Source organism: Mirounga angustirostris, unplaced genomic scaffold (genome assembly GCF_029215605.1).
Source record: "Mirounga angustirostris isolate CCGP_5_RB_7025 unplaced genomic scaffold, mMirAng1.0.hap1 SCAF_13, whole genome shotgun sequence".
In the NCBI taxonomy this organism is placed as follows: domain Eukaryota; kingdom Metazoa; phylum Chordata; class Mammalia; order Carnivora; family Phocidae; genus Mirounga; species Mirounga angustirostris.
This window is the reverse complement of record NW_026991721.1, coordinates 10866643-10891561: the sequence shown is the minus strand read 5'-3', so window position 1 is coordinate 10891561 and position 24919 is coordinate 10866643. Positions and strand designations below refer to the sequence as shown.

The 24919-nt window shown below is 39.3% G+C and overlaps 1 protein-coding gene across 1 annotated transcript; it reads left to right on the top strand.

Annotated features, from left to right (window-relative positions):
* Positions 1-23295, top strand: MS4A14 (membrane spanning 4-domains A14). Its single transcript, XM_045895241.1, has 6 exons — positions 1-138; positions 2050-2178; positions 4708-4758; positions 7073-7222; positions 10346-10444; positions 21241-23295. Exons 1-6 carry the CDS (start codon positions 1-3, stop codon positions 23293-23295), a joined length of 2622 nt encoding a protein of 873 aa, XP_045751197.1.
* The last annotated feature ends 1624 nt before the right edge of the window (positions 23296-24919 follow it).

Here is a 24919-nt window from a genome sequence, read left to right as displayed (position 1 = left end):
ATGGAGTCATCATCCGAGGTCAAAAGGTCGACCCAAGTCATCACTATACAACCAAATGATACAGTACTGACTGCATTTCCGTATGAACCTCATACCTCTCTGTTGGATTTCCTGAAGGGAGAACCAAAAGTCTTAGGGGTAAGTCCTCTCCCATCCATGGGTTTTCCTGGAAGGGAGAAAAGAAGATATTTTTCCAGGTGTGTCTGCATGGGTGTTTTTTCTGGAAGGGATTTGATTCCCCTTCTTTTCTCTTACCTTTTGTCTATAGTGTTTCCTTCTTGATTAATCATAAAAACCTCTAAGTCACTTGCTTGTACAAATAATTTGATCTTCAGTAGAAGAGCCAATATGTAGCCAATAATACCATTTCCCTAGATTTTGATTAACAAGAGAAATAAAAGTTCTGCTTAGAAATGCACACAGTGTGCCTTAGAAATGTCTTATTTATAAGCATGTCTTAGAAATGCTTCTGGGGGCTTATTTAACTCTGAGAAATAGAGTGTTTGTTTATTTATGTATTTATTTAGAAAGCATCTTTCTTTTTTTATTTAAATTCAATTAGCCAACATACAGTACATCATTAGTTTCAGATGTAGAGTTCAGTTAATCATCAGTTGCACATAACACACAGTGCTCATCACATCACCTGCCCTCCTTAATGCCCATCACCCAGTTACCCCACCCCCCCACCCACCTCCCCTCCAGCAACCCTCAGTTTATTTCCTATTGTTAAGAGTCTCTCATGGTTTGTCTCCCTCTCTGATTTCTTCCCATTCAGTTTTCCCTCCCTTCCCCTATGATCCTCTGCGCTGTTTCTTAAATTCCACATATGAGTGAAACCATATGATAACTGTCTTTCTCTGGTTGACGTATTTCACTTAGCATAATCCCCTCCAGTTCCATCCACATCAATGTAAATGGTAAGATTTCATCCTTTTTGATGGCTGAGTAATATTCTATTATAGATATAGACCACATCTTCTTTACCCATTCATTTGTTGATGGACATCTAGGCTCTTTCCACAGTTTGGCTATAACTTCCTAACACCGAGGAAATCCTGGGGCTATTTCATGAGGAGTTTGTACTGCTCTCTGAATCCTAGCAGAGAGGATGCCTGAAACTTGGTGTAATTTTTCCAAGTATTTTATTGAGGAGGTGACTTCAGGGTGTGGTGGCACCTCCCTTGGAGCTAAAAGCCATACATGGAGAGGTTAAACTTCCCTATTGTGCTGTTATAGGCATTGGGACTTCTTTGAAAATTATATTCAAAGCTCCATAGTGAGCCACAAGGTAGACAAAATATTTTTCAATCATAAATGTACCTAAAGGAGGGCTGTACACACAGTTTTCATCCCTGGTACAAGAGGAAAATCATCACTTGTGGTGCAATGCTGTAGAGTTGTGGCCTGGGGAAAAACCCAGAATGCTTGAGGAGAAGCTCTGTCCTGAGAAGAGCTGCTAACCCCAAGACCACCATGGTGCAGACTCCTAACAGGCTGATAAACCCACTGGATTACTCTCACCTCTGGGCAGGCCCTTGCCTGAAGAGCAGAGACATAGAACTCACCCCAGCTTCTTCACTCTAGATCAGCAAACTTCAAACTTTTAGAGAAATGGGCTGAGCCGTAACTCCAAAAGCATATATTGGATGTGGAAAATGTGTGTGCTGGGGGTGGGGATAAAAGTAGGATGCCGGAGCTAGAAAAGGAAAAAAAGGTAAGGGTGAATAGTTTGCAGTCTCTGTCCTCAAGAAGCTTGCAAGTTTACAGTTAAATCTGTCTGGTGCAAGGTAAATTGGTAATACAGGGGATATAATAGGTAGTGCAGGATGAGAGTGAGGAATGTGAACTTGCAGGACCCCATGTAAGTGTGATGAGGAAAGAGACAGTGGACTTTCTGCAAATCTAAAGGCAGTTGGCACACAGAAGAGGAAGGCATTCACGTGGAGGGAGGTGTGACATAAGCATAGCGGGATGCCCCAGGGATCTGGAAGAGTCCAAAGAGGCTGGGGCACTTGTGATCTCATGGACCCATTTCTTTCCTCACAGGCTATCCAGATCCTGCTGGCACTGATCATTGTGGGCGTCGGAACTATATTTGCATTTAATTACATCAATTACTCCCAGAAATTTCCCCTCGTTTTCCTCACAGGATATCCGTTCTGGGGAGCACTTATTGTGAGTACTGTCAGTTAGGAGCTTTTGACAAATTAGTCAACTGGTTTGAACTGCCTCAGGTTCTGGAATAATGAATCCCATGAATATGGTCCCCAAGGAGACCAGATAACCAGTCCCTTCTGTGGCAAGAGGAGTGACTCCATTTGGTCATTGTATTACCATCATTGCAGTAATAATGCTCTTAGGTGTACAGTGTTTAAAAGTTTCCAAAGCCCTGTGTGTAGAATAAGTCATTTGCTCCTTACTACCAATGGGAGATCAGATGGGCAAATATCCTACCTTCTCCTTTGCAAATACAGAAATGGAGTTTGAGCGTAGATAATTTTTGAGTATAGTTGACACACAATGTTACATTAGTTTCAGGTGTACAATATAGTGATTTGACAAGTTTATACATTATGCTAGTTCACCACAATTGTAGCTACCATCTGTCACCATATATCTCTACAACAGTATCACTGACTGTATGCCTTATGCTATGCCATTTATTCCCATGACTTACTTATTCCATAACTGGAAGCCTGTTTGTCCCTCTCCCCTTCACCCATTTTCTCCATTCCCTATCTCCTCCCCTCTGGCAACTGTTAGTTTGTTCTCTGTATTTATAGGTCTGAATCTGCTTTTTGTTTGGTCATTCATTCTTTTTAGATTCCACATATGAGTGAAATCACGTGGTATCTGTCTTTTTCAGTTTGACTTATTTCACTTAGCATAATACCTTCTAGTTCCATCCATGTTGTCTCAAATGGCATAATCTCATCCTTTTTATACCTGTGTAATATTCCACTTTATATACCACATCTTCCTTATCTATTTGTCTATCAATGGACACTTAGGTTGCTTCCATATCTTGGTTATTGTAAATAATACTGCAATAAACATAGGGGTGCATGTATCTTTTTGAATTAGTGGGTTTTTTTGTTTTCTTTGGATAAATAATCAGTAGTGGAATTACTAGTTCATATGGCATTTCTATTTTTAATTTTTTGAAGAACCTCCATACTATTTTCCACAGTGGTTATACTAGTTTACATTACCATCAACATTGCGTGAGAGTTCCTTTTTCTCCACATCATCATCAACACTTATTATTTCTTGTCTTTTTGATTTTAGTCATTTTAACAGGTGTAAGGTGGTATCTCAATTATGGTTTTGATTTGCATTGATTAATAACATTGAGCATCTTTTCATGTGTCTATTGGCCATGTGTGTCTTCTTTGGGAAAAATGTCTATTCAAGTCCTCTGCCCAGTTTTTAATCAGATTGCTTGCTTTTTTTGGTGTTGAGTTGTGTAAGTTCTTTATATATTTTGGATAGTAACCCCTTATTGGATATATCATTTGCAAAATCTTCTCCTATCCAGTAGGTTATCTTTTAAAATTTTATTGATTGTTTCCTTCACTGTACAAAAGCTTTTATTTTGAGTTAGTCCCAATAATTTTATTTTTGCTTTTGTGACACCCCTGCCTTAGGAGACATGTCCAGAAAAATGCTTCTATGGCCAATGTCAGAGGAATTACTGCCTATGTTCCCTTCTAGGATTTTTATAGTTTCAGGTTTAGGTGTTTAATCCATTTTGAGTTTATTTTTGTGTATGGTGTTAGAGAAAGTGGTCCAGTTTCATGTAGCTGTCTAGTTTTCCCAGCATCATTCATTGAAGAAACTGTCTTTTCCCCATTGTTTATTCTTACCTCCTTTGTCACAGATTAATTGAACATATAATCATGGGTTTCTTTCTGGGCTCTCTATTCTGTTCTATTAATCTATGTAACTATTTTTGTGCCAGTACCATACTGTTTTGATTACTGCAAGTTTGTAGTATATCTTGAAATCTAGAACTGTGATACCTCCAGTTTGTTTTTCTTTCTCAAGATTGCTTTCGCTTTTCAGGGTCTTTTGTGGTTCCATACAAATTTAGTACTTTTGTATTATTTGTTCTAGTTCTGTGAAAAATGCTGTTGGTATTTTGATGGGGATTACATTGAGCCAAGACATGGGAGCAACCTAAGGGTCCATAGATAGGTAGGCAGACTCTTTACGTTCCAGATAAAGAAGTGGCTGAGATAACTATAATAGATTCAAGCCCCCACATCAACCTTTAGAGAGTTCTGCCATGAGAAAGTCTCCTTCCATTAGCTAGAGCAGACACAGCTCACCCATCCCTTCCCTCCACCAGGCCCAGAGCCCAGAATTATCTTTCTATTTAGAGCCCAGCAAAACATCTGGGTGGTATGTTTGGGACATTAAGGAGGCGCCTGCCTCTTCCAGCTGACCCTGGCAAAAGGGGTGTTGTTCAGTGCTAAGTATGCCCAACACAATATTTCATCTTACATCAGTGCCTACTCTTCCTCCTTGATGCTCAGATGGAAAGACTATATGGTCAAGGAGATTCACAGGCATATCTACTACAATATAATCTCCAAAGGAAATTATAATATATAATATTGCAATATAATTTACTTTGGAGATTATATTACAAGGGAGTCAAACACATCTCCTGTTAACTTTTATTTCTTTTCTTCTTAACAGTATGTTATTACAGGATACCTCACAGGAATCAATGACAAGGAAAAATGTCTGGTAAGTTACTTTTGTGACTTCTATGTAATTTATAACTTTCTACTTGTTTTACATCATCTTTGTATGTAAAGCCTTTAGTAATAAAGGATTTCCCAAGAAAATCTTTAGACATCAAATTTGCAGTTCAGGGCATTCCTATTTGCCAATGTCACTCTTCTACTAGTTCCCATTTCCCTGGTCAAGTAATCTGAGAGTTACTTGTTGGAATCCATTCTACATTCCTCTAACTCAGTGGTTCTTAACTGGGAATAATTTTGCCTCCTCCCCCAAAAATATCTGACAGTATCTGAAGACATTTTTAGTTGTCACAACTGGGTTTGCAGGGTACTATTGTTACCTACAGGTAGAAGTCAGGAATGTGTCTAAACATCCTAAAATGCACAGAAAAGTCTACCATAACAAAAAAAAAAAATGATCTAGCCCAAAATGTCTGTAGTGCAAAGTTTGAGAAACCCTACTCTAACCAAAACCAATCCCAGAATCATTGTAATCTCCCTGCCCCTCACCCCTGCCAACAGAAACTTTTCTTTGGGACCTGCTCAAAGTCTGAAGGAAAGAATCTGATATTGATGCCAGATCATTCTGGGATGGAATCAAGGCTATCACTCATTGCTGTGTCAACTTGAAGGGAAAAGTACTTACTTCAAAGGGTTATTCTGAGAATTTAGTAAGATATTATGTATAGGGGCACCTGGGTGGCTCAGTTGGTTGGCTCAGGTCATGATCCCAGGGTCCTGGGATCGAGCCCCACATCGGGCTCCTTGCTCAGCTGGAAGCCTGCTTCGCCCTCTCCCACTGCCCCTAGCTTGTGTTCCCTCTCTCGCTGTCTCTCTCTCTTTGTCAAATAAATAAAATCTTTAAAAAAAAAAAAAAGACAAAGGCTGGGCATATTCTTTGTAAACCATGAAGCCCAATACGTATGGGGGATTGCTTACTTAGAAATCTTAGTCCATTAAATGTCCTACGGGAGCCAGAACAGAGCCCAGAAAGAGCAAAGGACTGAGGATAGAGATAGAATATCTGTACGTGCCTGTGCATTTTCTACCAAAATGCCTGTCTGTAGTAAAGACCTGTGCTTGGGGTAAGCATTTGTCATAGGTATACTTCCAAGTCCTGCCACACTAAGCCACAGCTGCTCCCGGATTGGACAGGCTGTGTAGATGCACCACTGCTTTACGCATCACAACAGACATACACAAGCAAGATACAGTAGCATCTACTGAATTGAGATATGAGGCTTTTCTTTGTTTTTCATCTAAAAAAGCAATAGCAGGGCGCCTGGGTGGCTCAGTTGGTTAAGCGACTGCCTTCGGCTCAGGTCATGATCCTGGAGTCCCGGGATCGAGTCCGGCATCGGGCTCCCTGCTCAGCGGGGGGTCTGCTTCTCCCTCTGACCCATCCCCCTCTCATGTGCTCTCTCTCTCTCATTCTCTCTGTCTCAAATAAATAAATAAAACCTTTAAAAAAAATAAAATAAAAAAATAAAATAAAAAAGCAATAGCAGTGCTGGGAGTAGGTATGAATAAGACAGTTCCCCCTTCCTGGCGTTTTCCTTTCCTTTAAAGAGTGACTGAAGGGAATTTGGTGGGGCAATCTGGACTTTTTATAACTTCCATGTTGAGACACTGAAGCCAAGAATGGAAACCATTAAACCCCAGTCTAAATTTGTTGCCATCAGTAAATATTCTAGTGATTTGGTTGGTTACTGTTTGAATCCCTGGGGCAATGAATGTAAGCCACACAAAGGCAGGACCTCATCTACCGTGTCGATCTTTGTGTCTCATGGGCCTAATGCAGTGTTTGGACACATAGTTGGGGCACACTAAACACTTGTTAAAATAAATGAATAATTGGATACTGCCCTAAAATGATGTTATTCTCATTTCTGGAGGTAAAAACTGAGATTTCCAAGAGATTAAGTTACCTTGTACAAGGTCCTACTTCAACAGGACTCAAAATCAGGTCTAATTACAAGGCGAAGATATCTCCTAACACACCATTTTGCTTGTAGATTACGAAAGACCATGCGTTAGGAGAAAATGAAAGTTTTCTTTAGCATTAACCATAGAGCACTCCTTCTTCTCTACCTGTTCTCTTTCTTGGCTTCCTGGCTCATTCTAAATCTTAGTTTGTCTCTTGACTTCAATGAGTCGGTATTTAACTTACCATGCCTTTCAGACATACCGACCTGATGGAGCACTTCATCCCTGCGGGCTATCTGGAAAGACAAAGGCACTAAGAATGTCTTCCAAGGTATTTTTGGTTCGGTTCGGTTTTTATTTATTTTAATATTATTTTAAAAACTATTTTTCAGGGACAAGGTGTCACGGCCATGAACGTTATCAGTTCCTTGGTGGCGGTGGCTGGGATTACTCTCACCATTATCAGCTACAAACACCAGCACAAGTACTGCCAGATGCCTTCCCTCGAAGGAATATGTGTTATAGGTAGAACTCTTTTCAATGTAAGTGGTCCTACCCTGCATGGTGAGTCTGTACAGTCTTACCTGAACTATGTTAATGATGCATCAGTTCATCAATTTCGATTCCAATAATGGAAGTTGAGGTAGCATTTGAGCTGACTGTTGAGAAGTATGTTGTGATTCAGGACCTGAATCCTGGTTTTGTAAGTTCTCTGAGCCCCAGTTTTCTGTGTGTGGAAAATGAAGATGATAAGAATACAGCCTGCATTGGGTTGTCATGAGGATTACTCAAATTAGAACACTGCCTGGCACAGTGTAAACAGTCAATAGGTTTTGGCTATTACTATTAGTACTGACATGGATTGGATTAAATTTTACCTTTAAAGAATTAGTGAGGAACAAAATGACCTAAATCGGGGCACCTGGGTGGCTCAGTCGGTTAAACGGCTGCCTTTGGCTCAGGTCATGACCTCAGTGTACTGGGATCAAGCCTGGCATTGCATCAGTCTCTCTGCTCAGTGGGGAGTCGGCTTCTCCCTCTCCCTCTGCCCCTCCCCCAGCCTGTGCAGTTTCTCTTGCCATCTCTCTCTCAAATAAATAAATGAATAAAATCTTTAAAAAAATAAAGTTTACCCAATTAATACTAAAAAAAATATAGTGGGAGCAGATGTTTGAGCCACTTAATAAAGTATTTTAACAATTTTAGAACATAAGTCATTTATACACAAATGTAGCAATTTTATTCATTACAGCAGATGAGATATATCGTTGCCAGGAAATACAACTGTAGGTGTAATTTTCAGTATTTATCTAATAAGCATTCAATGGCATCATTTTTTTGCATGTCAATGACTACAGAAAGCCTTGCCCTTTACTTCCCCAAGTAAATCCTGGGCTTTCATTTTATTTCTGTCAGCCACATCTTGAAGGCTTGGTCCTAGAACGTTAATGAGATTTGACCTGTTTGGATGGAAGTGAAAAAGAATCATGGGAAGTTGTCTCCCCCAATAAAGAAGTAAAGAGAAAGGAGCTATCAGTTCCTGGATATGAGATTTTATTTAATCCTCACAATCACCCATAAAAGCGAGCCTAAGAACACTCTCCTATGTTCTGAGATAAACTCCAGAATTAGACTCAAAAAAAGTTATTAAGAAAAGCCAGAAAACTGTATGAGGAATACAACCCTGTCCTAACTGGGCTGAGACATACAACATTATAATCCATTACTCTTTTTTCTAGTGGATTGGAGACCACTACTGTACATTATGTTAGTATGTATCAGGAAGAAACTGTATGCTGAAAGATTTTTGACTGTGCATGGATGGCAACTGCAGGATTAGTTTCTATATACAGAATCAGGGAGAATCCGTTCCAAGATCTCACGTGTCTGACTCCACAATTCCTTGGTGTAATTTAAATGTCACAAATAAGCTTTAAAAAAAAAAAAAAAAAGCCACAGTCGTTAAGCGTCTGCCTTCGGCTCAGGTCATGATCCCAGAGTCCTGGGATCAAGCCCCACATCGGGCTCCCTGCTTGGTGGGAAGCCTGCTTCTCCCTCTCCCACTCCCCCTGGCTCATGTTCCCTCTCTCGCTGTGTCTCTCTCTGTCAAATAAATAAATAAGATCTTTAAAAAAAAAAAAAAAAAAGCCAGAACAGTGGGCTCTAGACATCTCATGAATGGACCTCTGTCTCAAAGATAATCCACTGTCTGCACTATGGCCAGAGCCATCATTTAAAAATGCAAATCTGAGCACATTATGCAATGGCTTCTTGTGGAACACAGAATTAAGACCCAAATCTTAAAAGGCTTACAAGACTCTATAACACCTACTTTGCCTACCATTTCCAACATTGTTGCAGGTCTTTATCCTTCTTACTCCACACATCCGGGACTTCCTCAAATTCCTTAATGTGTTAAATACCCGCTGCCCCAGGACCATAAGACCAGCTTTCTCTTGCTTCCAATATTTCCCAGCCTGGTGCCTACCCTTTTCCACCTCCCCAATTAAAACTCCTCCTCGTTCTTGAACCTCAGTTTAAACTTCACTTCACTGAGGAGTCCTTCCTGATTGCACCTCTACCCTTCTCAGTGCTGGCCTGTTTGGATCTCCCATTACAGTAGTACATAACTCCCAATACTTTTTCATGGCACTTGTTCTAACTTAGTTAAGTAAATAATTGTCTAATTATGTCTAGTGCCACTGTTTGCCTCCCTTATTACGATATAAGTTCCACAATGACCAGGAGCAGGTCTATCTTGTCCAACAGCAAATTTACGGTAGACACTTCATACATTTCAGTTTTACCAACAAATAGGGGAATACCTAAGCTTCTGAATGTGTTGCAGGGAAACCAAGGTTCAGACGGACTGTTACTTGGCCAGGTTAAGTGTGGCCTGACCACAACCAGCTCTTCCAGTCTCCCCAGCCCAAGCTTTCTGGACACCATGCTATTTCTTACCCTGCTTTTTTGATCTATTACCTTAAAGCAGTGTGCAAAACAGCAATCTGTGGGCTATATCCAGCCTGCAGATATGTTCTATTTGGTTCACACAAGTGAATGAATAGCTGGAAAATTTCACAAAAATATGCATATCCAGGAGCGCCTGGGTGGCTCAGTCATTAACGGACTGCCTTCGGCTCAGGTCATGATCCTGGGAGTCCTGGGAGAGAGCCCTGCATCAGGCTCCCTGCTCAGTGGGAAGCCTGCTTCTCCCTCTCCCACTTCCCCTGCTTGTGTTCCCTCTCTTGCTGTCTCTCTCTCTGTCAAATAAATAAATAAAATCTTTTTAAACAATATGCATATCCAGCTTCCTTAGGGAAGAAAAAAAAAACATCATGGGGCCCATGTTCCCACGTGGCAACTATTGTTCAGAACTGATTAATGGACACATTCTAGGAATACCCTTATTCTCTACTGTCTCCCTCCTAACTGTTCCACTCATTTGGGATGGTTGCCTAGCTCCTATAAGCATTGGAGTTTGTTTTCTCTGCTTATCAGAAAGATGTAAGATGAAAATTGTTCAATCACTGATGGCTATGGAAGCATCTAAAATGTGGATTTTCCCCTAGGTGGTCATACAGTGTAAGTAGTTCTTGGCTTATATCTTTAATATGATACAGCTTTCATTCCAAATGCCATATATTTATCCTCATTATCTGCAGGGAATTTTGTCAGTCTTACTGATCATCAGCATAGTAGAGCTCAGCATCGCTGTGACTATCGCCTCCTTCAGAAGCAAGTGCTGGACAAACTCTGATGAGGTGCGTTTAGTGTTGTTTTAAGAACGGGTTCCCACTGGCACACTGCAGGATGACCTCTGGTCTCTTAGTTGCCCGAGCAGTATTCTCAGATGCTGAACTAAAACTTCTAAGGTGAAGAGGGTCAAGGAGAGATAAGCTTAACATTGATGGCTCACTCCACACTTTGAGAAAACTATGCTTCTTTTTCCTGCCCTCTACGGTATCCAGTAGACTCTGTTCAGACATAGCTCCTTATCTCCCTGACAAAATATATGAAGAGAAGCGAGAAGCAGACTTAATGGGAACCCATATTCCTATGTCATGGGGAGCTTCTACCTGGGCCATAAGGGTGTGTGAGACAATCCCCTCACCAGAGGGGAAGCAGAGAAGAAAAATATTTAACAGCGATACTCAACAAAACTATCAAGACTCCCTTATTTTACCTATGAAAGAACTAAAGCACAAAGAGTACCCTCTCCAGTGTCATAGAACATCATGGTTCTGACTAAAATAATGAGGCTCCAGAACCCTCTCTCTAAATCCCAAAAAACAGTTCCACGCCCTGTGTTATGTGGAGTTTTTTCTTTTTTACATCAATTTTATAGAAGTATAATTTACTAACAGCAAAATGCACCCATTTTAAGTGTACCTAATTCAAGGAGTTTAGACAAATTGTAAACCCCTGTTTAGCTACCATCATAATCAAGATATAGTGAATTCCTGGGGCGCCTGGACGGCTCAGTTGGTTAAGTGTCTGCCTTCGGCTCTGGTCATGATCCCAGGGTCCTGGGATCTAGCCTGGCATCGGGCTCTCTGCTCAGCAGGGAGCCTGCTTCTCCCTCTCCCTCTGCTGTTCCCCTTTCTTGTGCTCTCTCTCTCTCTCCTCAAATAAATAAATAAAATCTTAAAAATATATATATAGTGAATTCCTATCATCCCAAAAGATTCTCTGGAACCTCTTCACAGTCACTATCTCTGTCTTGATAGTTTTTACTTGTTCAAACTTCCTATACATGGATCATAAATAGTACTTTTGTGTCTAGGCTTCTTCCACCAAGCAACATATTCATGAGCTTCATCCATGATGTTGCATGTATCAATACTATGTTCTTTTTATGTGAGGGTTTATCTGAGGGTACGTCACAATTTGACTATCCATGTACTTCCTGATGGGCATTTGGTTGCCATGAACATTTGAGTTCATGTCTTTGTGTAGACATATGGTTTCATTTCTCTTGGATCATTGTATCTAGGATTTGGTTGCTAGGTCAGATGGCAAGTGGATGTTTAACTTTGTAAGAAAATGTCAAACAGTTCTCCAAAGTGGTATATCATTTTGCATTCTTATCAGCAATATGTGAGAGGTATATAACATTGATGGTTCACTCCACCCTTTGAGATAACTATGCTTCTTTTTCCTGTCCTTTCTGCTATCCAGTCATCTCTGTTCAGACATAGCTCCTTATCTCCCTGCCAGGTTGCTCTATATAATCACCAACACTTGGAATTGCCAGTTGTATTAATAATTTTGCTCTTCTAGGGGGCACATAGAATTTCATTGTAGTTTTAATTTACATTTCCCTGATGACAAATGATGATGAGTTTTTTTGTGTGTTTATTGTCCATTTGTATATCTTTTTTTTTTTTTTGGAGATGTGTCTGTTCAAATTGTTAGCCAACTTTTATTGCATTATCTTATTGAGTTATAAAAACTTAAATGATTCTTAATACAAGTCCCTTTCTGAGATATGTGTATTGCTAATATTTTTCCCAGCTTTGGCTTGCCTTTTCATTTTCTTAATAGTTTCTTTCAAATAACAAACTTGTTGAAGTCCAACTTATGATATATTTTCTTTTATAGTTAGTCCTTTTCATGTTCTAACAAAGCTTTGCCTATACTAAGATTGTAAAGATTTTCTTCTCTATTTTCCTGTAGAAGTCTTATAGTTTTAGCTTTTGTGTTTAGGTCTGTAACAGATTTCAAGTTAACTTTTACATATTATACAGCTGTGAGATAAGAAGTTCATACACCCCCCCCACCATGGAGATATTCAGCTATGCCGATGCTATTTGTTGAAGATGCACTGTTTTCTCCCATTACCTTGGCACCTTGGTTGAAAATCAATTGACCTCTTATTTATAGGTCTCTTTTGGACACTATTTTGTCCCATTGATCTGTATGTCTATCCTTCCACATATTCCACACTGTCTTAATTTCTGCAGCTTCAGTATAGTAACCTTTATTTATTGTGGTAAAATGTACATAACATACGATTTATCATTTTAGCCATTTGTTAAGTATACAATCTAGTGGCATTAAACATATTCAGAATGATGTGTAACCATCACCATTATCTATGCCCAAAACTTTTTTTATCACCCCAATACAAACTCTGTACCATAAACATAACTCCCCTTTCCTTCTCCTTCCAGTCCCTGGTAACTTCTAGTCTATTTTATGTCTCTATGCCTACTTTCCATTATCTACTGATTATTCTAGATAATTCATAAAAGTGAAACCATATAATACTTGTCCTTCTGTATCTGCTTTACTTGACTAAACATAATGTTTTCCAGGTTCATTCATATTCATCTATAAAAATTTCCTTCCTTTTATAGATGAACAGTAGTCCATTTTTGTGTATATTCCACATTTTGTCTAGCCATTCATCTGTTGATGGACACAGCTTTTTTGCACCATTTGGCTATTGTGAATAATGCTGCTAGGCACACTGGTATACAAATATCTGTTCTAGTCAATTCTTTTTGGATATATATATATATATAAGAGTGTGATTCCTTGGATCATATGGTAATTCTGTATTTAAACTTTTGAGAAACTGTAAAAATGTTTTGACAATGGCTGCATCATTTTACATTCCCATCAGCGGTGCACAAGGGTTCCAATTTCTCCACATCCTCGCCAACATTTGTTATTTCCTTTCTTTTCATTATAATAACCATCCTAATGGGTATGCAGTTTTAGATATCTCATCGTGATTTTGATTTGAATTTCCCAGAATTAGTGATGTTGAGTAGCTGTTCATGCACCTATTGATTGTATATCTTCTTTGGAGAAATAGCTATATAGTCCTTTGCCCATTTTTAATTGGGTTGTTTTTGTTGTGGTGGTTGTTGTTGAACTGTAGGAGTTCTTTATACATTCTAGATATTACCCCTTAGTATATATATGATTTGCAAATATTTTCTGTCATTTTGTAGGTGGTCTTTTCCTGTTCTGGCAGTATTTTTCTATGCATGACATTTCTTAATTTTGATGAGGTTCAGTTACTATTTGTTTCTTTTGTCTTTGCTTTTAGTGTCATATCCAGGAAAGCACTGCCAAATCCAACGTCATGAAGAATTCCCTCAATATTTTCTATGAGTTTTATAGCTTTGGCTACTTTTAGCATAAGATCTTTGATCCATTTTGAGTTCAATTTCATATATGGTGTAAGGCAAGGCTCCAAATTGATTTTTTTGCATGTGGATATCCAGTTTTCCAGCACTATTTGTTGGAACTATCATTTCCCCCACTGAATGGTCTTGGCATTCTTGTCAAAAATCAGTCTATGATGGGGCATCTGGGTGGCTCAGTCGGTTGAGTGGCTGCCTTCAGCTTGGGTCATGATCCCAGGGTTCTGGGATCAAGCCCCATGTTGGGCTCCCTGTTCCTCAGAGAGTGTGCTTCTCCCTCTCCCTCTGCCTGCTGCTCTGCCTACTTGTGCTCTCTATCTCTCTCTCAAATAAATAAATAAATAAAATCTTTAAAAAAATCAATCTATGAGGGTGCTTAGGTGGCACAGCTGGTTGAGCATCTGACTGGTTTCAGTCAGGTCATGATCTTGGGGTCGGGGGACTGAGCTCTGCATCAGGCTCCATGCTCAGGGCAGAGTCTGCTTGGCATTTTCTCTTCCTCTCCCTCTGCCCCTCCCCATGCACTCTCTCTCTCAAATAAACAAATCTTAAAAAAAATCCATCTACCATACACGTGAGGGTTTATTTCTTGACTCTGTATGCGACTCCATTAGTCTGTAGGTCTGCCTTTATACCAGTACCATACTGTCTTAATTACTGTGGTTTTGTATTAAGTTTCAAAGTTGGGAAGTGTGATTTTTTTCAACATTATTCTTTTTCAAGATGTTTTTTGACCATTTGGGTCCCCTGGAATTCCATATGAATTTGAGAAATGATTTTGCCCTTTTTGAGAAAAAGGGTGTTGGAGTTTTGATAAGAATTGCATTTAAGCTGCAGATGGCTTTGGGTGGTATTGGCATCTTAACGATGTCAACTGTTCCTATGATGAACACAGGATGCCTTTCCATTTATTTAGACCTACTTTAATTAATTTCAGCAATATTTTGCAGCTTGTAGTACAGAACTCTTCCATCTCCTTGATTATATTTATTCCTCAGTACTTAAATTATTTTAGGTGGTACTGTAAATAGAATTGCTTTCTGAATCTTCTTTTCAGAATGCGTATGGCTGGTATACAGGAACACAACTGACTGTCGTGTGTTGGTCTTGTATGTTGTACTTTGCTGAATTTGTTTAATTCTAACAACTTTCTTCGGTTTCCTTGTCATGTTCCCTATATAGGATTAGGGCATCTGTGAAAAGAAATAGCTTCACTATTCATTTCCAATTTGGATGACTTTTACTTTTTTTTCTTGTTTAACAGTCCTGTCTAGAGCTTCCACTACAATGTTGCGTAGCAGTGGTGAAAGCCGGCATTCTTATCTGGTTCTTGATCTCAGGGGGAAACATTTCATGCATGGTGGGTTTCTACATTCTCCCATAAATACCATTGTTTTTAAATATCAAGAAAACAAAATAAACCAAAAAACCCAAAAAACAAAAATAGCTGGAAGTTGAATAATTTTCTCTAGAAGTGGTTGCAGCCAGTATGGATTGAAATAATGGCATCTAGCCTCTGTGCCTACACATCAGTGATCAGAAACAGCAATCTGCAATAAGAATACAGAAACCTGATATGTGAGGGGCGCTTGGGTGGCTCAGTCGTTAAGCGTCTGCCTTCGGCTCAGGTCATGATCCCGGGGTCCTGGGATCAAGCCCCGCATCGGGCTCCCTGTTCTGCAGGAAGCCTGCTTCTCCTCTCCCACTCCCCCTGCTTGTGTTCTCTCTCCCGCTGTGTCTCTCTGTGTCAAATAAATAAATAAATGATCTTAAAAAAAAAAAAGAAAGAAAGAAACCTGATACTTGGAAGACATGATTCTAATTGCCCACCCTGGCTCCAGCAACATGGGCTGCCATCTCCCATGTCAGGGGCTCGGAGTGGGAGATAAGTAGTCAGTACCATGCTGATGGCTTAAATTGACTGACATAACCTATGAATTTACCAGCCAACCTTTCCTCTGGAAGCTGCAAGTGTTCACATAGACTCCAGAGTTGCAAAGTAGTTATTTCAGAGTATTTCTGCCAGTACAATTGTTGTCTAGCTGAACAGACAGATTCCAGGAGCTTCCTATTCTGCTTTCTTCTCTGATGTTCCCCTAGAATAATTCTTAAAATCAGATAGTGTAAATCTTCTAACTTTTTTGTTTTCAAAATCATTTCTGGCTGTCCTACATCCTATACATTTCCATATAAGTTTTAAAATTAGTTTATCAATTCCTAAAAAATGTTACTGGGATTTTGATTGGAGTTTCACTAAACTTATAAATGATTTAGGAAAAATTTACTTATTAGTAATATTTAGTCTGCTTGCCCGTGTCATAGAATACATCTACATTTTCTTACATCTCCTTTCATTTGTCTCAGCAATATTTTGTAGTTTTCAGTGTATAAGTCTTTTGCATATTTTGTTAAATTTATCCCTAAGTATTTCATGTTTTTTCTTGCTATCATACATATATTTTAAAACTTTATTTTCCTAACATCTATTCCTACATATAGAAATGTAATTTATTTTTATATACCGGTATACTAAGACTTTAATAAACTTATTAATTCTAGTAGCTTTTGTATAGATTTCCTAGAATTTTCTAAGTAGACAATGGTTATACCAGTAAATGAAAACATTTTTATCTGTAAATTTTATTCTTTATTTTTCTTGACTTATTGTACTGTGTAGAGCCTCCAGGAATTTTTTTTTTTTTTTAATGCTGAGTATACCCAATCTTTTCTTGTTCCAAACCACAGATTGAAAAGTTTTACATTTTACCCTTAAATATGATGTTACCTATAGGTTTTCATAGACTAAACTTATCCTCATTTGTAGAGAACATTTTATCATGAATGAGTATCAACTTTTATAATTTTTCATCTCAAGCTTGCATTTTTTATTATATTATCTGAGCCCAGGTATTTGATGTATTGTTCTTTTCTTGATACAGAAGAGTATGAAACTTTTTAGGAGCAATATTAAAACAAATTACTCACACTGAATAACTATTCAATTTAATTCCACAAAAAGGACTTTTTAATGGCATAGCAATGTGCAAAGTACAACAGAGAATGCAAAGGTACTATGCAATATGCACTGTGATCTCAAGAAGAAGAAAGGGATAGGGAACTCTTAATATTTACAGATCAACTTCTCTGTGCCAATCACCATGCCCAAAGCATTATTTTATATAGTCTTCAGTCACAGCCACCCTGGAGTAAGGTGTAACCACTAATAAGTGGCTATTATAAAGAAACATGTATTAGAAATTAGAATAGATTAGATGGAGAGAAAAGCACAGGACCTAGAATTCAACTGCAGTATATACTCCTAGCTTCACAAGTTAGTAGCTCTGTGACACTGGTTGGAACCTCAGTTCTCTCAAATAACCTCATAGGAATACAATAACTATTACTTGAGATGACTTTGGAACCTTGTCTAGCACCTGGTAATCACTGATGAATACACTTAAAATCCTGAATAAAGTTAAAGAAATTATAATTCATGGCTCCAAGTCTTTTAACAAACAAATGAAAAAATTACTATTCGAATGAAACAAAAGTTTGAGGGTGAGTAAAAATGCAGAAATGTCCCCTAAAGGGCTATTAATCCTCACATAAACAGCCTTCCAACGGCGATAAAATATAGATGTGAAAACCAAGTAGGTGGGGAATGACAATGTGTAGTATAAGAGAACATGAAGACTCATTTTAGGCCAGCCATCAATCAAATAGGTAAACATAATTAGGTCATTTAATCACTCAGAGTTCCAATCGCTTCATCAAATAGAACAAATAGTCTATTCTGACTCTGTGGATGACCTTAGAAAGGACACAGGCTGACAAGACTCAGTAGATTGGTCTGTAATGACAAACCCTCCCCCCCAAAAAAAAGAAAGAAAGAAAAATTGTGAAGAATGGGAAGCATTGGCTAAAGGTGGTATCAGCTGCTGTCATTTAGTTGTTTAAAAAACTTTTTAAGCTCAAGCTCAAATTTCCTGGCCTAGTGTCTTGGTACATTCATGCTGCTTAACAAAAATACCATGGACTGGGTGGCTTGAATAACAAAAATTTCTCAGAGTTCTGGAGGCTGGAAGTCCAAGGGCAGAGGGCTAGTCGATTCAGAGCCTGGTGGGTGCCCACTTCTTGGTTCATAGATGGTATCTTCTCATTGTGCCTTCACAAGGAGGGAAGGGAAAAGGCGTTGTCTGGGTTTCTTTTTTATAAAAGTACTAATTCCATTCATAAGGGCTTCACCCTCATGATCTAATCACCTCCCAAAGGCCCCACCTCCAAATAACATCACGGTGGGGATTGAGTTCAACTTACGAATTTAGGGGGAACACATTCAATTCCATCCCTTCCCGCTCTCCAAATTCATGTCCTTTTCATATGAAAAATATATATTTCCATCCCAATAGCTCCAAAAGTTTTATCTTGTTTCAGCATTAATTTTAAGTCAAGTCCAAAGTCTTATCTAAATACCATCTAAATCAGATAGGGGTAAGACTCAACATATGATCCATCCTGAAGCAAATTCCCCTCTGCTTGTGCACCTATGAAACCAAACATGTTATGATACCAAAATTCCAAAATACAATGGTGCATTCTTCCAAAAAGGAGAAATAGGGAAAAAAATAATAATAAAGTTCAAGTCCCAATTAAGTCTAAAACCTAACAGGGCAAAACAAACCTTAAGGCTCACGAATAATCCTCTTTGGCTCAGTGCTCTGACTTCCAAGCTCACTGTGGGGGTGACATCACCCCTATGGCTCAGCAGGAAGGCCTCACGGTAGCTCATCACCTGAGTTCTGCCCCTGCAGCAGCTCTCTTCCTGGGTCCTCTGGCTCTCCTGGGCTGGAGTCCCAGGTCTATGGCTCTTCTGGGTTGGGGTCCCAAGCCCATGTCTCTGTCAGGCAGCACTATCTTTTGAAATCTCAGTGGAGGTGGTCATTATCCCACGGCTCAGCTGGTCACAGCCATGCAGCAGCTCTCTGCAGTGGCCTACCTTTGAGACACTGAGAGGGGGCATTCTGGCTCAGCTTGAAACCAGAGAGGTGGTCCTATCCTTTGAAACCATTCTTCTCCCAGGGCCTTTTACTCTGGGCCCATGATAGGAGTGGCATCCCTGATGCTCTCTGAATCACCTCTGGTGTCATTCTTCCATTGTTTTGGAGAATAGGTTCTGGCTATTGTTGAGATGGCTGACCTATACCAATTTCTTCATCAAACAAGTCACTTGGCCATGCTCCTAGTGTTCTCATTTTTTGCAATATGGTTAGACTGGGGGGAGCCTGGGTGGCTCAGTTGGTTAAGCGACTGCCTTCGGCTCAGGTCATGATCCTGGAGTCCCGGGATCGAGTCCCGCATTGGGCTCCCTGCTCGGCAGGGAGTCTGCTTCTCCCTCTGACCCTCCTCCCTCTCATGCTCTCTGATTCTCATTCTCTCTGTCTCAAATAAATAAATAAAATCTTTAAAAAAAAAAATATGGTTAGACTGGGAATCTTCCAAGCCATTAAGTCCTGCTTCATTTTTGCTTAACAATTCCATTTTTAAATAATTCCTCTCTTCTCACATTTTACTACTAGCTGTCTGAAGGAGCCAAGGCTCACTTTCAACACTTTTTAGAAATAGCTTCAGCTAAATTTTATTATTTATTTCATAAAATACTTAGTATTAATTATTAATAATATTATTTACTACATGAAATCTCATCATTTCATTCACTATTGCAAGTTCTACCTTCCATAAAACACTAGAACACAAATACAATTTGGCCAAGTTCTTTGCCACTTTATAGCCACGATCGCTTTTCTTCTAGTTTCCAATAACATATTCCTCATTTCTGTCTGAGACCTCATCAGAATGACCTTTATCTTTCATATTTCCACCAACATTTCATTCAGGATTACTTAGGTATTCTCTAAGAAGACTGAGGCTTTATCTATGGCTCTCCTTTTTTCTTCCTGGGCCCTCGCCACAACTGCCCTCAACAGTCCATTCACAGCAATATAAGCTTTACCTAGTATGCACCTCCAGTCTTCTCCAGTCTCCAAACATTACCCAGTTTCAAATGTGCTTCTACATTTTTAGATGTTTGTTACAGCAGCACTCCCACTTCTTGGTATCTATTTATGTCTTAGTCCATTTGGGCTGCTATACCAAAGACAGAGTGGCTTAAACAACAAATATTTATTACTCATAGTTCTGAAAGCTGGGAAGTCCAAGATCAAGGTCCTGGCATATTCAGAGTCCTGGTTCATAGCTGGTAATTTCACTGTGTCCTTGAATGGAGTAAGGGGCAAGGGAGCTCTTTGGGGTCCTTTTATAAGGGCACTAATTCCATTTACAAGGGCCCCACAGCCCCATAATCTAGTCTCCCTCCCAAAGAGTCTACCTCTAAATACCATCACATTGGAGATTAGGTTTCAACATATAAATCTGGAGGGACACAAAGATTCAATTTATAGCACCTAGCATAATATCTAACAATATCTAACTGCTTACCATCTGCCATCACACAATGCTGCATCATAGCCTCGTGTTTTGGTACCCACTGTTTCTTTCTACCTGGATTTCAACTCTTATCTTACTTTATCTGATCTTTTTGCCTAAGAAATTCCTACTCATCCATCAAGACATGGATCAAATAGCACTCCTCAATGAAGCATTTCCTGGCACTCAAAATTAGGTCATCTTTTACATTCCCATAAAGCACTTAGTATCTATTTCTATAATAGCATTTGCTAAATTGTATTGCTATCTATTTATATCTTGGTATACTTACCATTGTGAACACCTTATAGATGAGACCTACATCAAATTATTTTTTATCTCCAGTATCTAGTTCATCTAGTAGGTGAACAGTAAACCATTATGAAACTAAATATATGGGGACACCTGGGTGGCATGTTCAGTTAGGTGTTGGACTCTTGGTTTCAGCTCAGGCCTGATCTCAGGGTCATGAGACTGGGGAGCCCCACATTGGGCTCCACACGGAATCTGCTTGAGTTTCTCTCTCCCTCTTCCTCTGCCCCTCCCTACTGCTCCTTCTCTCACTGAAATAAATAAATCTTTTTTAAAAAGCCAAAAAAACTGAATATGTGAATATCAAGTGGATCATTTTAAATTTCTGAGATGCCTTATAATATTAAGTATGGAAAGAATATTTCAGACAATCTTAATCAAATGCCCCTTTTCAATATTTGAGATAATAGTGGGTAATGATTTGTCCAAAATAAAACCAATGAGTTGATGGCAAAGGCAGTGCTAGTAATATTTATTTCTGTTTGTATCTGTTTTCTCACCCCTTGTGTAAGGCAGAGATGAAAAATCATTTGGGAATACAAGAAGAAAAGAACCTCAAAAGTTGGCTGTTACATTAATGTTTTCCCTACCCCTTGGTTTTATAGATTGTATTTTTCTTGCCTTCGGATGTTACTCAAGATAGTGAACTATCTGCCCCTGAAGAAAATGCTGCAATACAATTTGAGCTTCAAGAACAGTCTTCCACTGATGATTCAACAACAAACAAGCAACCTGTTTTCATTGGAGGCTACACTTTCTTCAAGTTAAGAATCTCAAGAAATCCTGTAGCCTTTCAACATTCAAGGAGGAGAGGCAGCAATATTTACTATACATCTTCTGCATCTGTGCTAGATGAACATAAAAATATCCCTCCACCTTCACAACATCATGAAAAACAAACTAAGCTGAAATCTCTGTCTCCCACATCAGAGAAAAAGCCCACAGAAAATACTCCATACACTGTACAACTGAAAGACGAAGACCTAAATTCTGCTATCGCACAACCCCCAAGAAAGCAAACCCAAATGGTGCAGTCCCTAGCTCCACCACTCCAAGTTTTTCCATCCTATTCCATAAAAAAACTCCAAATGTTACCACCCAAAGACTTGCTGTCCCAAGCTCTGCCAGTACAAGCCCCAACACCCTATGTCACACAGCCTCGTGGCCAGACATCGGAAGACATGCCATACCAAGACATATCATCCCAAGACACACAATCCCTAGACATTCCATCTCAAAATGTACCATACCAAGACATGTCATACCAGAATACACCATACCAAGACATGCCATCTAAAAACATGGCATCCCAAGACATGATATCCCCGTATCCACCATCCCAAGGCATAACTAACCAAGATCTGCTTTCCCAAGTACCAGCTCTGCCAGCACAAGTCATGCTATTTGAAGCTCCAACATTCCATGCTGCACAGTCCTCTAATATAAAACACCTAGATCAGCAGTCCCTTCAACATCAAAACCAGCAATTTATGCAAGTAGCATATCAAGACATGCAATCAGAAGTCAAGTTATTGACCCAAGAATGGAAATCTAAGGAGGAATTCCACAGCAGGAAATCCTCAAAGTGGCAATTCCTAGACTGGCAAAACAAAAATCGTCCATCTCTAAAGTCACATAATTTACAGCAGCAAAACAAAGCCTTGCAATATCCAAAACAGAAATCCCCAGACCTGCAAATTCAAGGCCAGCCATCTCCAAAAAGGAAATCCCTAGACGAGCACATCAAGGACTGGCTATCCCCAAAGAGGCACTCCATAGATAAGCAAATCCAAGTTAAGCAAGACAGACAGCAATACCCAGATCAACAAGCTGAAGGCCAGCTGGCTCAATGGGAACAACCCAAAAGGGAACAAATCCCATATGTACAAGGTGAAGATCAACAGAACAAAGAGAAGCAATCCCCAAAGAAACAACACAAAGATAGACCAGATAGAGCTCTACAGGTTTATAAGGGGCAATCCCTCATGAAACACACCCAGCAAGCTGAAGACCTGCAGGTCCAAGAGCAGCTACATCAAGATGGGCAATTCCAAATCCAGGAATATCAAGGCTGGCAATTTTCAGGCCAACAATCCCAAGATTGGAGAGTTCAAAGCTGGAGAAGCAAAGATTGGAAAGTGCAGGAAATGCAAGTAGATATGCCACATTCCCTAAAGTGGGACTCTCAAATCCTGCAAACCCAAGATCTATTAGAGAAAGAATCCCTAAAGCAGACAGCTCTACAACAAGAAGCCCAAACTGTGCATGCCATAACTCGACATCAACAATTACAAAGCATTCCATTTCAAGACAGTCAGTATCAAGATAAGAACCAACAAGACCTTAAATCCACAGATATCCAAAAAGAAGATATGCAAATAGACACCATGCAAACAAGAGACAACAAACCAAAAAACATAAAACTTGAGAGCCAAGACCTATACAACCTGCAGTCAGAAGACAAAAAGCCAGATTTTAATTGTTCCTCCCGCCAAAGCTCAATACAAGACACACATTTCACTTCTATGTCTGATATAAATTCAGAACAAGATGTGCAGAAAAACATTTCAATTTGCTCAACTTCATACCAGGAAGATACTACTTTAACTTCTACCTCATGTTACCCAAAAGACCAACAGCAATCTGAAGACTCTGACTAACGCAAAATCTACCCAAATGCCACACTGCTCCTAATTATGGAACCAAAATAAGGAAAAACAATATAGTCTCCTCCATCCTATGTTCTCAAGTATAGTTGCTACCTTATTCACTCAGCAGAAAACAAAGGTCATGCATAACACTCAAAGGATTTGTCCTTAATTAAAATAAAATGGCAACAAATATTAATGCTATATCAGAACTTTCTGGGTTTGAAGGAGTAATTCACATTTAAACTCTGTTACCAGTGTGACTGTTTCAATCTATGATCACCAATTCATTTTACAGCTGAATACATTTTTTATTGAAGTATAGTTGACATACAATATTAGTTGCAGGTATACAACGTAGCCTTCTGACAATTATATACGTTATGAAATGCTCACCACAGTTAAGTGTAGTTACCATCTGTCACCATACAAAGTTATTACAATATTATTGACTATATTCCCAATGCTGTACTTTTCGTCCCCATGATTTATTTTAAAACTAGAAGTTTGTACCTCTTAATCCCCTTCACCTATTTCACCCACCCCCCCAAACCACAAGTTTGTTCTCTATTTATGAGTCAATTTCTGTTCTACAGTTTAATATTTAATAGACCTACTTTTCTATGGTGCTAAAATTCCTTGCGTCCTCCTCTATGTATTATAGGGGCTCAGTAAGTCAACCAGGAAGAAGTCTATGTAGGCTCTCAAAGGGCTCAAGAACCAAGAGTCAGTGAGAAATAAAAATCAATCCCACTGCTTTGCTGTTTCCAATCACCCAATTTACTCCTCCCTCCACAAATCTATGTTGAGGATATATACTCTAAGTTTGTTCTGTTATTAATGAGATATAATGTGGCAATGGGTAGACTGTAGTGTATAGGGAGAGAATAAAACATACCTAGGGACAGGAAAGTAGGAGGCAGGGAATGGCAGAGATGCAGATGTAACGAAGTATGACAAACTGTGATATACTGAAGTTCTACTCACTTCCGTAAGCCTGGACTCACTTCTAATTTATCAAACCTTATGACCTCAATGGTCAAAGGAAATTGACCTTTGGTAGTCAGTTTTGTGGTCAAAAGCCATCAGTCACCCTGCATCCTCTAAGGCTAATAACATTTTTTCAATCCTCTTTCTCCTCAATTTCTTAAATACATTTGGAGTTGTTAACCATCCCTTCTCTCTGCAATCTTCATCACTCTTGTTGGATTCTGCATTTTTCTTCCCATTTCAAAAAGTCTAAAATAAGTGTTTGCAGGGATCTCTCTCCATCTTCCTCCTTTTTTGAAATCACATACATGCTTATAGTTCTCTCATGTCCTCATGAATAACCCCAGATGGTGTCATACCTGTTTCTTCAGCAGAATTCCACACAAAGGCTTGCTTTGAGTGGGCATTCAGTCATTTTTAAAGACATAAATTCTCCACCTAGAGGTGAGTGAACTAACTTATGTGTGGTAGAATAATGAGGCAAGGAGCTGGAGAGACTGGCAATTTGCTCCTTGTTGCCTTTGCCTCTGTGTAGTAAGGATGAGCCGCCTGAACTTCCCAAGGTGATTCAACCTTGGTAGGGTCCTTACCTGACCTGGCCTCCAGTTCCTACATGGTTGCCACTTTGTATTCAACTCACTCTGAA